General features: G+C 46.2%; 1 protein-coding gene across 3 annotated transcripts in view; it reads left to right on the forward strand.

The window, feature by feature from the left end:
- Positions 1-12,279: 12,279 nt before the first annotated feature.
- Positions 12,280-14,340, forward strand: part of Nrg2 (neuregulin 2) — a 178,850-nt gene continuing 176,789 nt past the window's right edge. The window contains exon 1 of one of the 3 annotated variants that reach the window (XM_076912803.1): positions 12,280-13,315. In XM_076912803.1, coding sequence (XP_076768918.1) covers positions 12,556-13,315 — 760 coding nt within the window. In that variant the 5' untranslated portion in view covers positions 12,280-12,555. The remainder of the gene's footprint in view (positions 13,316-14,340) is intronic. The other 2 variants (XM_076912800.1, XM_076912801.1) reach the window with 2 other exon arrangements.

Here is a 14,340-nt window from a genome sequence, read left to right on the forward strand (position 1 = left end):
GGCTCAACAGTTAAGAGCACTGACTGTTCTTCCAGAGGTCCTGAGTTCAATTCCCGGCAACCAAATGGTGGCTCACAACCATCTGTAATGGGATCTGGTGTATCTGAAGACATTGTACTCATATACAATAAATAAATAAATAAATAAATAAATAAATAAATAAATAAATCTTAAAAAAAAAACTAACTCTTTTTTCATCCTTATTTATTTATTTATTTATTTATCATCCCTATCTAAGCCCCCCTTCAGCCCCCCTCACATTGCCGCTCCCCAAATCCCTTTTCTTTTCCTTTAATGGGGAGAGCCCCCCCCTGGATATCGCCCCACACTGGCACATCAAGTCACTACAGGACTAGGTGCATCCTCTCCCACTGAGACTAGACAAGCAGCCCAGTTAGTAGAATGTGATCCACAGGCAGGCAACAGATTCAAGGACAGTCCCTGCTCCAGTTGTCAGGGGACCGGCATGAAGACCAAGCTGCACATCTGCTACATATTTGTGGTGGGGGTGGGGGGGGCTCTTTGGTTGGTGGTTCAGTCTCTGGGAGCCCAAGGTTCCAGGTTAGTTGACTCTGTGGGTCTTCTTGTGGAGTCCCATCCCCCTTCCGGTCCTTCAACACCCCCCACCCCCACCTAATAAGAATTCTTAACAGCAGCAACAATGTAGCTGTGATTTTTGCTGAGACCTAGAAAATAAGCGAAGCTTCATTTCCCCTGTAGAAACTTGAGTCTCTCTTTTCCAGGTGGAATACTGTTATCTATCACCAAAAGTCTGCTTATTTTGTGTGCACATGGCAGATTTATCCTGGGTACAAAATTTACAAATTCCATTTTCTCCCTATTCTAGCGGTGGCATTTTTCTGGTGCACTGTCAAATACCATAAAAAGGAGGCATTGAAGGAATGAGTGCCCACCGGGGAATCGGAACGCGCTCCTTATAAGCATGGTCTGTGAAATTACACTCCAGCCTTGCCTTCTTGCAAGAGCAGAGATAAAGGAGCCTGGGAAAGTGGCACACTCCAGAGAGAGAAGGGGTGGAGTCAGAAACATGAGATAATGATCAATTATAAAAAAAAAAATACAGCTTTTGAGAAAAGCCACTGGGCACAAAGGCACCCAGTTTTCCATTTCTAGGAGAGTACCACCAGGTAAAATCTGTTTTTGCTTTTGCCTTGACTTACACCACAAAACAACACACTACAAAAACATCTGGAATTGAACATAAATTTCCCTGGGGTGGGTGTGGGTGTGGGTGATGGGAGTGGTAGTGCATTTTGGGTGAATAAAGGACCAGTAAAAGAACACCTCTATATGACAGTGTTTTGTTCTGGGTAACCTTGTGACTACTAAAACTTAGGATTCTAAGTTGGAAAAGTTGTGCCAGGTGTGGTGGTGCATGCCAATAATCATAGCACCCAGGAAGCCGAGGCAGGGAGATGCGCATCCAAGGCTAGCCTGGGCTACATAGCAAGACCCTGCCTCAAAAACAAACAGACAAACAACCTTTATCTTTGCTCTGGTTTTTATATTTATAACACCTTCCTTCCCCTTTCCAAGTCATGGGGATGTCTTTCACAGCCGAAGTACCCCCGAAGGACTGCCCAGGAGGCCTCTCTACAACGATTACGTTATTTTTTTATTTTTATCTTCACACTAGGTATTGGTCTCAGGGCATGTCTGAACACTTGAAATATGGCAAATGAAAATGGGAGCAGAGTTTTACACACCAACCTTGAGAGTTGGTTTTAATTACTTAACAACTACAAAGTAGCTAGTGGCTGCCTCACCAGACAGTACAGCCCCCACCCCCCCCCCCCAGTTTTACTTGAAGCTCACAGAATTCTGCTTGTCCACTTTTTTTCCCTAGAAGTTGAAAAATCTGAGTTTTGATATTATAATATATTCATGAGTGTGCCCTACCATATGATTTTGCTTTTGAATTAAAATTTTAATGAATGTACAACATTATAGGTTTTATGGTAACCTTTTCAGGCAAGTTCATCATTGTGTCTTGCTTTTATTCCTCTCCCGTTTTACTTTGTTTTCAGACAAGGTCTCACTATGTTCCCCAAGCTTGGTTGGAACTCACAGTCAGCCTCCTGAGTGCTGGGATTGCAGGCATGTGGCACCATGCTCAGCTTTAAAATAGTCTTTATCTGTAGTAATTTAACCAAAGTTTATATGCTGGCGGTTGGAGAGGTGGCTCAGTGGTTAAGGCCTCTGGCTGCTCTTCTACAGGACCCAGGTTCCGTTCCTAACATCTCTGTGACAACTCACAACCATATGCAACTCCAGTTCTAGAAGATCTGACACCCTCTTCTGGTTTCTGTGTGAACAGGCACATATGTGATAGGTAGATATGCATGCAGGCAAAACACCAATACTCATGAAATAAAATAATAATAATTAAATATAATCATGTTACTCATTAAACAGACATTTATGGGCTTTTCTGAATTACAAGGTGGTTTTTTTTTTTTAAGTTACATTTATCTGTGGGTGTCTGCATGTGCTTGGGGTGGGGTACAGGGAAGAAACTAAGACCAAGTTTAGAGAGAAAATGGGCTGCATAATATTTCAGAATAAGAATTAGCTGTCTTCAACATTTCCTACCTGCTGGGTGGTGTCTTCAAGTCTTTGTGTGAACTAGCCCCATGGAGAACTGTTTTTTGCCCCCATGTTACAGGAGCCACTCCCTCAAGGTCTTACGGTTATTAGGTGGTAAAGCAGGCATTTAAGCCCCCGCACTCTGACACCAGAACTGGCCTCCTTGACCATGGTGCTGTGTTGCTTTCTATTTGATCGTGACCATATGGTGACACAAGCTTACTGACCTCAAATGTCTGTCTCTAGCTTTTGTCTAAATTTAAGCTTCAATAAACCAGCATCTCCTGGGGGTGGGGTTAGGGATGGGATTGGGGGTGGGATTAGCCCCTTTCTGATGTTCAAGGAAAGTGGGGGTAAAAGTCCAGAGGCTTACGGGTGAGGGGAATCTGAGTCTTTTTCTCAGAATGTCAAGCAAATATCTCTATAACCAGGGAGGTTGCTGCCTAATTACAAAAGAGAAGTGAGATCTCTCTCTCCCTCTATTTTTCTCTTACTCTCTTTCTCTCTGTCTCACCCTCACTTTCCTCTCTCTCTCTTTCTTTCTTTCTCTCTCTCTCTCTCTCTTTCTTTCTTTCTTTCTTTCTTTCTTCCTTCCTTCCTCTTTCCTTCTTTCTTTTCTTCCTTCAGGGTCTTTCTCTGCTGTCTAAGCTGGCTGCAAATGCAAGACCTTCTTCCCTCAGTTCCGTGTGCTGGGATCACAGGCATTTGCCACTCCAGCATCCTTAAACCCAAAGCCACACAACATGATCAATATCTTTCTGTAAATCTCTTTCCCGTTGAGACGATGAATGGAAGCTGAGTTACTGTGTCTTACTATGACTTAGCTCTCCATCTCCATTTCTTGTCTCTATCAAGTGCTTAATGCTCCATTGATAGGCCATAGTTGACAGTGGTCTTTACCTTCTTCTTGAATTGTTTCCTGAATGGCTATCTTATCTGTGCTGGTTAAACTATGTCCTAAACTCCTCTGCTCCGTGGATTTACTGTCTTTCTCTGCTCTTCTGACTTCTGTGGCAACACCAGCAGGTCCTGTGTCCCTGGCTTCCCTTGGGCTTAGCAGATGATTGATATGAGAGTAGGAGGAAGAAAGGGAGTAGGAGAAACCTCTCCCTCCACTTCCAGTTGCAGTGCTTCATTCAGCGGTAGCTGTCCATCGTCCAGCCTCCATGGCCTGGGCAGACCACACATGCATGGAATGGAAATCCTGTAAAGCCTCTCTGTTCCTCTTGCTCCCTCAACTCTGCTGCCATCTTTGTACACAGTGCCTTTAACAAACAACTTTTAACAAACTAGAGTGTAATGCTACTTTCTACTTAGGAGCCTATTCCTCTAGTGCTCTCAAATGTTTTAAAGGCATGAGAGAGGCCCCAAACTTCTAGATATCTGCAGTATTAAATAGGTCTTAGGTAGATTGGCCCACAGATTGGATTATGAGTTCTCATTAGTTTATTTATAACATGGGTGAGGTACACAAGACTCTTGAGCATGACCACACTGGACTCTGCTACATGGGTCAGAGATGTTGGGCTCTTTCATGGCTTGAATGGGAGTCCTTCTCTTTGTCCCACTTTCCACTGTGCCCTGTCACTTCTCCCCTCATGTTACATCTTGAATTCCATCACTTTTAAAAATTTAACCTACACACTCACCCATGTGTAAGCCATGCTCACCTGTCACCTAGGCCATAAGCAGCTTCCTGACAGGTCTCTGAGTTTCCTGTTTGCCCATCATGAACTTTTTTCCTGCTCAAAGCTGTGTTTTTTATTTATAAGTCACATTATGGTATTTCTTTATGGATCCCCTCCTGTGAACCCCCACTTACTTCAAATATCAAACAGGACACAGCTCAAAAGGTAGAGCATGAGTCTGAGAAGTGCATGACTCTCCTAACGTATCACACACCTCCCTCTTTCCCCTCCTTGTGTGTGTCTACCACGGCAGACTGCTGTGAGCCCTTGTATGACAGTCCCTCCTTTGCCTCAAATGCTCTGATGCCAGCATTATTGGCAAGGAGGTCTCCTTTTTCTTCTTCAGTTCAAACATTGTCTCCTTAGAGGTCATCACTGCAAGGAGTATCTTCTAATAAGTTTCAACCCAATTCCCCATCTCTGCTTCTGAAAATGTTGTCTGCTCCCTCACTCCCTCACTGCTGACTGTATCTTTATGGATAAAAAAATCTTCAAGGACAAGAGTTTTTTGGTTTTTTGTTTGTTTGTTTGTTTGGTTTTTTTTTTTTTTTTTTTTTTTTTTGGTTTTTCGAGACAGGGTTTCTCTGTGTAGCCCTGGCTGTCCTGGAACTCACTCTGTAGACCTGTAGACCAGGCTGGCCTCGAACTCAGAAATCCGCCTGCCTCTGCCTCCCAAGTGCTGGGATTAAAGGCGTGTGCCACCACTGCCCAGCAAGGACAAGAGTATTACATTTCTCTTTTGACACTCTGTTCTCAGCATCTAGGATAAACTTTGGGTCAGAGCAGTGTGAAAGCATTTTTGAGTGATCAGTTAATCAATTTACGTCTTTATTTTTTTTTAAGTACTTTTGAGAATCAAACTCAGATCCTTGAACATTCTAGGCCAATGTTCTTCCACTGAGCTGTATTCGTCGTAGCCCCAAATGGACTTTTTAAAAGAAAGAATAAGTAAAAATACTTTTGAAAGAAACATATGTATTAGAATATTTAATAAGGGATACCTTATACACTTAGGCCTGATTTAAAGAGTCATCCTGGCTGTAACAGAGTATTAACATTTACTATTGCTTTGTTCTATCAGCAAATAGAGGCTCACTGTGTCTGTGTCTGCCTTTAGACTTGGAATATCAACCCTTAAGAGGCAGAGGAAAGGGATGGTATAAAAGGAAGAAGATATGTATGTGCCTGCACGTGTGATGTGTGTGTGTGTGTGTGTGTGTGTGTGTGTGTGTGTGTGTGTGAGAGAGAGAGAGAGAGAGAGAGAGAGAGAGAGAGAATGTATGTGTGATCATGCATGTACATCCCATGTGTTTGCATGCAACCTGCACAAAAATTTTTGAAGTTAAATAGCAAAAAACATCCCATGGAGGAAATCTCACTTTCCCCCCATTCTAGCAAGTCCATACACTCCAACACATCAATCTGTAATTAAAAATAAAGCTGGCTTTATGCACGGAGGCATCATCCAGTTGCCACATCACACAGACAGGTACCTCTGTCCATGAGATGCTTCTGCTTCAGTCTATTTTAGGAATCTTCTGGATTCTAATCTAAAAGTGGTATCTGGAAAAGAGATAATAATTTGTGCTCACATAGCAGTTTTCATCCAAAGGACTTAAAGCACTGCAGAAAGAAATAAGTATTATTATCCCAGATGGAGCCTGTCCGACAGAGGGGCTGCTGCTCTGTCAGCAGGTTGGAGAGAAGGAGCCCTGGGCTCGGAACACAGCCCTCTTACTATAAATTACTGCATCGTGGCCTCTCCTGATGGAGGGCTAGACTATTAATAATGAGGGTTTTTCCTCTTAAATTAAGTAGACTATCAGGCTTTAGTATTTTAGCATATGCCACAAATATGAAAATAAATGCTCCTAAAACTTCTGAATTTGGGGTTGTGCAGCTATTTAAAATAAGAAAATGAATAGATCAATGTACTGCGTAGATAATGATATTATTTAAGATCCACATCAGACAGGATGAGACAGGAGCTATTTTGTCACCTGTTTTGCAGTTGCAGAGAATGTGTGAAAGACAGGAAGCAGAACCAAGCTCAGATGGAGGCAGCTTGATGCTGCAGCCCTCACGGTTAGTGGGTCACTCTGTCTCAGGCACCTTGTAAGGCATCCTGGCAGTACTGGGGTTTGAACCTGAGGCGCTGCTCATACGAAGCAAGCATTCTACTATGGAGAGACAGCCTCTATCCTTGTGTGAGAATCTGTACAAATTAAGAGTTCATTCACCAAATCCTAGGAGGTGGATCGATTGTCCTCCCAATAAAGGTTTACAAAGGCAAAGTAATTTATCTGAGCTCGCATGAAGCTTAGTTTTAAAAGCATACAAAAGAGCAGTAGGCAAGGAGGCAGAGCCTTAGGACTGTTTGAGTCTGTCAGTAGGGTTCGCGGCCTCAATTCTTCCTTGTAAAGGGGAATGTGCTGAGGGACACTGGTGCTAATGTCTGCCCACTGCGAAATGCTGCTGCTCGGTAACTGCTTTCTATTTAGTCCCTTGTTTGAAATCCTTGGAGGAAAAGAAATGAACCACACAGAACCTGAAAGTGACTCTGGCAGCCAAATTTAGAAAACAGATCTCAAAAGGAGAAAAAAAAAAAAAAAAAGAAGTTTACAAAAATGTCTTTATTTAGAAAGTGAGACTGTCAAAGGGTTTCACTCCATTTGTGTCTCAGTGACCAGATGCAGGTCACACTTCTCCCCCTGCCCGGATAGTTCTCCTGGCTGCAACAAGTCATGTGACTTAGGTCAGGGGTCTTTTCTGCCCATGGACCAGCCTGAGCTGAAAGAAGTTCATCTTGTGTGGGAGGGCCCTGAAAGAATTGCCAGGGTTTTCATGTGGGTGTTCTATCTTGAATTCAGAATGTTTGTATCATTCTCTTTACCTCTGGTTTTGTTCTTAGTGACTTTTACATAGTGACACAACCCACTGCTAACATGAACCAGTTTTTTTTCTCCCACAACCTTATGGTGAGCTATGAGAATGCTAGCGAGGCTAGTATTCATGCCTCTGTGTAGTTCTTGTTCAAAAGCATTAATTTGAGGTGATAACATGCCTCGGCTGGTAAGGACACCTGCGATCAAGCCATACAACCTGAGTTTGAGCTTCAGGACACACACACACACACACAAACACACACACACACACACACACACAAATTAAATAAGGAAAGAAAGAAATCAGGACACACACACAAAAATTAAAGAAAGAAAGAAAGAAAGAAAGAAAGAAAGAAAGAAAGAAAGAAAGAAAGAAAGAAATTAATTTAAGCCTAGTTTTGAATTTATGGTAAGTCTTGGCAATGAAAATAATTTATGAATCAAGTTTGTTGGCACATACTTTAATCTCAGCCCTTGGGTAGCAGAGGCAGTGGATCTCTGTGAGTTCAAGGCCAGCCTGGTCTAAAGAGTATTAAGGGTGGCCAGGGTTATGATAAGAGACTAAGTTTGAAAAAAAGAAAGAGAGAGAAAAAGAAAGAAAGAAGAAAATTAGTTATATTCTCATTTTTCTATTTCCCTCATGTTTTTGTAAAATGTTGCTTACATGATACCAAATAGCATAATGTTCACAGAAATCATTTGGGTAAATGAGTCTCTGTGATAATAAAAGGAAGGCTTTGAGAATGCCTCTCACCCAGAGAGCCTGGAGGGAGTGCGTGTGATGCCACTGCTTTGGCAATGGACCATCCTTAGAGTCTTGTCATTAGGCTATTTCATTTTTATAAGTTTTTAGAGTTTGTAAAGTGCAAGATTGTTGAAGCATGTACATACTGGACATGAGGCAGTTGACACAAAATACCCCCAATAAATGGAAACCACCACTGTAGTTATCAATTATTAAATCATGATGCAGAGTTGGAGGTTCAGCATCCCAAGCCTAATTGTCTAAGACAGGGGACTAATTCACTTTGAATTCTAGGAAAGGCTTATATAGAAATGAGCTACCTGGAGATGTTACATACCCTGGCCTTCTATACTCAACAGAGGCTAATTCTGCAGTTATTCTCATACACACCACACTTCGAGGAAAGTGGGACAATCATCTCTTTTCTCTTTGGACACCCTGCCTGAGTCTGCATCTTCTGTGGCTACAGGAATTTGGTTACTGCTAGGACATAAGAACTTACCTTTCCATTTGAAGGCTCTGAGATGGATGTTGTTCCAGGAAATAACTTCTAGTACTAAGTAACAATAGATTTTATTTTTTGACATTGGGTCTCCTGTATCTTGGGCTGGCCTTCAACTGGTCATATAGCCAAGGATGACTGACTGAATTCAAACACATTTCTTCTGCCCACCCCCAAGTGTTAGGATTATAGGCATATGCCACCACATTGAGTTTATGCAGTGCAGAGGGCCAAACCCATGGCTGCATACATGCTAGGTAGGCACTCTTGCCTTGAACTACATCTCCAGCCACATATATCTGATGGCATGTATTTATACTGTGGTTCAAATCCAGGACCTTGCATATGCTAGGCAAGTGTCGTACTAACTTCGCCACATCTCCAGCCCTGCACTAGTTTTTTTTTTTTTTCTTTAGATTGATTTGTTCATTTAACTTTGTGTGTGTGAGTGTTTTGCCTGCATGCATGTATGTATGTAGGCTCAGAATCCCTAGAGGTCAGAAGACATCAGATCCACCGGAGCCAGTATTACTATGGGTGGCTGTGAGCTGCCATGTGGTTTCTGGGAACTGAACCTTGTTCCTTTGCAAGAGCAACCAGTGTTGTTAACCTCTATCTCTCCAGTCCCAGTCCACACCACTACCACAGCCACCATTTTTTGTTTGTTTGTTTGTTTGTTTGTTTGTTTTAAGCTGGATTTTCCTTTTAAGCTTGTTTGTTTATTTTGAAACAGTATCTCACTATGCATCCCTGGCTGGCCTAGAAAATGGTGTGTGGGAGTGTGCGTCTCTGCAGTCAGAGGACAGTCTGTGGGCGTTGGCTCTACCCTTTTACCATATGGGTCCCAGGGACTAAACTCAAGTCCTCAGTCTTGGTGACAAGCACTTTTACCTGCTGATCCTCTTGCCAGCTCATTTCTTTTTTCTTTTCTTCTTCTTCCTTTTTTTTTTTTTTTTTTTTTGGTTTTTTGAGACAGGGTTTCTCTGTATAGCCCTGGCTGTCCTGGAACTCACTCTGTAGACCAGGCTGGCCTCGAACTCAGAAATTCTTTTTTTTTTTTAACCATACAGAAAATCCTAACATGCAATAATTTCTTACCACATAGTGTCTCTGATCTCTTTGCCTGGGAATCACTAGCGTGAGTCACCAATTATCAATCTCATTCAACATACATTTTGCCCTTACTTTGCTAGGCATTGTTCTAAGTGCCTTGGACACAGCATCTCATATCAGCCACACCCTCCTACTCTGGTTTTAAATGTTATCTCCCCAAAGAAGCCCTCCTTTATCCAGGTTGACCTTGTCTCCGCCCTCCTATTATTCTCTATCATTTCATCGGCTTTATTTCCTTCAGAGCACAGAGCACTGTAAGCAATTAGTTACCGATTTGACTACTTGTTTGTCGCTGTCCCTCCAGCCAGACCAAGACTTTGAGAACACGGGACTTTGTTGATTTGGCTATTCTCAGTATATCCAGGAACTAGGGCAGTGGCCTGCTGTTTGGCACGTAGGCATGGTGAATTGAGTATCTATTAAATAAGAATGTAAAACAGTGTCATAAAGTATATCCTGTAATTTTTCTCCATTACTCCAATGAAGAAACTGGGGGCTAGAGAGTAAAATGAACTCATATCAAAGCTAGCAATTTATAAAAACAGGTTAAAAAATCCAGCTCTCCTTGACCCCAGAGTACAAGCTCTTTACTACACTGGCCCCAGAAACAAAAGACTGGACTTGTGCTGCTGTGTGTGCTCTTAAGTATCTTTGCCTCTCTGGAGTGCTCCTTTTCATTGAAAAATGAGGGGTGGGGTTAGCCACCCTCGATATAGCAATGGTCTGTGATTTATGGTATCTTTCCCTGAGAAACATCAATGAAGGGGCTGTGAGGACCGGCTTGAGGCCTTTGAGAGTACTGAGCTTGGGGAGGTGGCTCAGCCGTTGAGAGTGTGCACTGCTCTTGTGGAGACCACAGGTTCGATTCTCAACATCACATTAGGGCCTCTAACCTCCTGGGGCACCTGCACTTATGTGTATGTACATATACATACATACATACATACATACATACATACATGTAATTTTAAAAACAGTAAAATTAAAACAAAAAAAAGAACACTGATCCTCAGCCCTTCCCCTTCCCTTCTCTTTTCTCTTTCCTTCACTGAAGATTTGCTGATTATGTCTTATGTGTTGGATGTAATAGGGATCCAAAGACTCACAGAACATACATAGATCGTGGCTTGAAAGTACTGTAAAGTCAATGGTGTAACACTGAGATATGCAATGGACATAATAACTCAGAGGAGGGCATACATGCTGATCAGGGTGGTGATGAATGTGTGTGTGTGTGTGTGTGTGTGTGTGTGTGTGTGTGTGTGTGTGTGTGTGATAAAGCTGACCTGGGCCTTGAGGAAAGAATAGTTCTGCAGATGGAGAAGCTAAAGGTGAGGCTTCCTGGACACACAGAAAGAGCAATGACATCACGGGTTGTTAGAGGGAGGCCTCAGCTACCAAGATGCTAAGCAGAAGGAGGCCTGAGAAGTTTTGCTGGAGAATATGGCCTTTACTCTTGGGTATGACCGCAACCTTGCATTGGTTTTAGACAGAGCACTGGCTGTGGTCTCACTGGCACCATGTGCGGACGCAAAAAGTGTGACTACCACTGGGATCTCTGCAGTGTTCAGATCCACAATGAGGACTTGGGCATAAGGTGTTTGCAGCAGGTGGAGAGGAAGGAAACGGATGGGCGATTTTTGAAGGTGGAACTACAGGACTTGGTGAGTGAGCGGCTGATGGCGGTTAAGAAGTAAGACTAGAGAACGGGTTGCATGCCTAGGTATAAAACATTACCATTAAGAAATAGAGGGAATTTGGAGTCAGGTGAGAGAGATACTGCTGTTGACTTTGGATAATCCATTTGAAGTGTCACTTAAGAGACCCAGGAGGCAAGGAAGGCTCAGCACCTACTTTCCTTTCCCGGAAGAGCTGTACCAGCTCAAGTCAGTTAGTTTTCCTCCGATTAATTTCCCTGGGGGGCCCACCTCAGGAATCAAACTCTCAGAGAGCTTCACTAGCATTCCTGAGCTTGAGATCTATTAAGGGTAACAGTAGGATGTGGAAAACTTCCTGGGCTCTCACTGATAAAAGCATGGGTTGTGGAATACATGTTTGTATCAGACACTGGCTTTTGCAAGCGCCAGATTACAAAGAAACCATTTCCATGGAGTCTTCTCTGGCCTTGACAGGCTCTGGCTCTAAGCTGGCTCCCAGAGCGCTCCCCCCACCCCCCCCCCCTTAGGGAGCTGGTTTTTAAAAAGGAAATGGGGTTGTATAACGTGCAGCCTCGTTCCCCTTGACAACTGGAGAAAACCCTGAGTTTGGGAGGCTGGACCCGCTTCCAATCATTACCTCTCAGACAAGACTCATTGTCTCCTTTAAAAATGATGGGACTGGGATCATCTTTCTCAGCTCGAATACTCAGCGGTCACCAGGCGGTGGCAGGGTCGAGCAGGTGGACTCTTGGGGGGGGGGGGGGTGTTCAGTGTCCTCTTAGGGAAGAAGAGGCAAGAAGCAGAAGCTCCATCCTGGCCCTGTCTCCCTCTCTGATACTTATAGCCTAGGGCTTAAGGCAGAGAGAGGCACGCCCTGTGTCCTACTCCTCTGTTCTTAGGATGCTATCAGAAACTACCCTCACCTCGCGGCACTAAACACCATTGTCATGCCTATGAATCCCAAGAGCAAAGGGTGGCACGATTTCTCCCGCGCCCCTGCGGGCTGAAGGCGGGCACTAAAACAGTGCAGTTCCAAGCTTCCCCTGCAGAAGCCACGCTCCTGACTAGGTCCGGGGATAGAGGGGGCGCGAGAGAGCAAGTGGGCGGGCGTCCCATCCTCCGCATCCTCCTCCAAGTCCTGGCGCACAGGGAGGGAGCGCTGCGCTGCGCCCGGGCTGCGCATCGCGGCCCACTTGCCGCCAGTCCCCTGCCCTGGCTGGGCCACCTCCCCGGGCTGCCGGTGGAGGGCTTCGAGGCGCTAACGTTACGCTGTTTCCGGTTTTCCAGAGGGCTCTGTTTCCCCTCCCAAGGCGGCGGCGGCTGAGCGGCGGAGCCCCCCAAATGGCCTGGCCAGATGCGGCAGGTTTGCTGCTCAGCGCTGCCGCCGCCACTGGAGAAGGCTCGGTGCAGCAGCTACAGCTACAGCTACAGCTACAGCTACAGCGACAGCAGCAGCAGCAGCAGCAGCAACAGCAGCAGCAGCACCACCAGCAGCAGAAGCAGCAGCAGCAACAGCAGCAGCACCACCACCATCAGCAGCAGCAGCGAGAGCAGCGGCAGCAACAGCGGCAGCAGCAGCATCTTCCGTCCCGCTGCGCCCCCAGAGCCGCGGCCACAGCCGCAGCCGCAGCCCCGCAGCCCCGCAGCCCGGAGAGCCGCCGCCCGCTCGCGAGCCGCAGCCGCCGGCGGCATGAGGCGCGACCCGGCCCCCGGCTTCTCGATGCTGCTCTTCGGTGTGTCACTCGCCTGCTACTCGCCCAGCCTCAAGTCGGTGCAGGACCAGGCGTACAAGGCACCCGTGGTGGTAGAGGGCAAGGTACAGGGACTGGCCCCGGCAGGCGGTTCCAGCTCTAACAGCACCCGAGAGCCGCCCGCCTCGGGTCGGGTGGCGCTGGTGAAGGTGCTGGACAAGTGGCCGCTCCGGAGCGGGGGGCTGCAGCGCGAGCAGGTGATCAGCGTGGGCTCCTGTGCGCCGCTCGAAAGGAACCAGCGCTACATCTTTTTCCTGGAGCCCACCGAGCAGCCCTTAGTTTTTAAGACAGCCTTTGCCCCAGTCGACCCTAACGGCAAAAACATCAAGAAAGAGGTGGGCAAGATCCTGTGCACTGACTGCGGTGAGTCGCCCCCTCCTTCTGCTGGAGAAAGGGAGGGGGGAGGAGGGAGGTGGTGGAGGATGGGGGTGGGGCGGAGAGGTGCCGCAGGTGCCCAGGCCTGGCAGTGCACGGCCACCGGGGGGTGGGGCCGCCCCTGAACAGGGCGCCGGTCGCGGGTGGGCGAGGGTGTAGGCTTGGGGAGAAGGAGAATCGGGCTCAAAGTGTGTGCTAGGGGCGAGAGCTGGTGGGGAGGCGCTGGCCTGTGCCAACAGAGATCTGCGGCTGATGTATGGCATGTGGGGCTGGAAAGCTGCCATCATAGCCCAGTAGCGGAAGGGAAGACGGTGAGGTCCGGGAGGCGCTGGCCTGAGGCTCAGTGAGTCAGGAGTGACCCTCGGAGGCCTCGCCCGTTCAGCTCCCGGGGGCCTGCCTTGCCCAGGCTGCCAGGGTCTACAGGAGCAGCTTGGGCAGACTCCCAGGCTGTGAAGGCCTCCGCTTACAAGTTCTCCTAGGGAATGATCGCCCCCGCCCCCTCCTTCCTCTCCCCGCTCCGTTGCTCTGCTCATCCACACCACTGGCGCAGGCAGAGTTGGACTTTTTCTGCTACTGTTTCCCGTTCTCCATGTGGCTCTGGGCTGTTTTTCCTCCGTTGTGCTTTGCCCGTCTTTGCTTAGCAAGTAGCCTAGCCTTCCCTCCTTAACAACCAGAACTAGTGAGCAGACAGACACTCTTTTAGCAGTTTGTGAAGTATCTCGCCTGGTCTTGGTGGTGGTGGTGAGAGTAACTTGCTTTTGCTGAATGTTTGAAGTTCAACTCTAACATCTTCCTGACCGGATGCGTTGACCGCATCTGCATCTATCCTCACAATGTTGGATGCTGCACAGGAATGCAGGGGATTGTAAACAAAACGATGATAGCCTGTATATCTGCGCGGCCCCAGAGTGAAGGTCTCCCGTACAGAAGTTAAAGAAATGGCACTTAAAACAGCCTTTTCTTCTTGTCTCTGAGTCCCACTGATTTCTCAATAAGATGGTTAAAAAAAAAAA

The sequence above is a fragment of the Arvicanthis niloticus genome, chromosome 14, assembly GCF_011762505.2.
Source record: "Arvicanthis niloticus isolate mArvNil1 chromosome 14, mArvNil1.pat.X, whole genome shotgun sequence".
In the NCBI taxonomy this organism is placed as follows: domain Eukaryota; kingdom Metazoa; phylum Chordata; class Mammalia; order Rodentia; family Muridae; genus Arvicanthis; species Arvicanthis niloticus.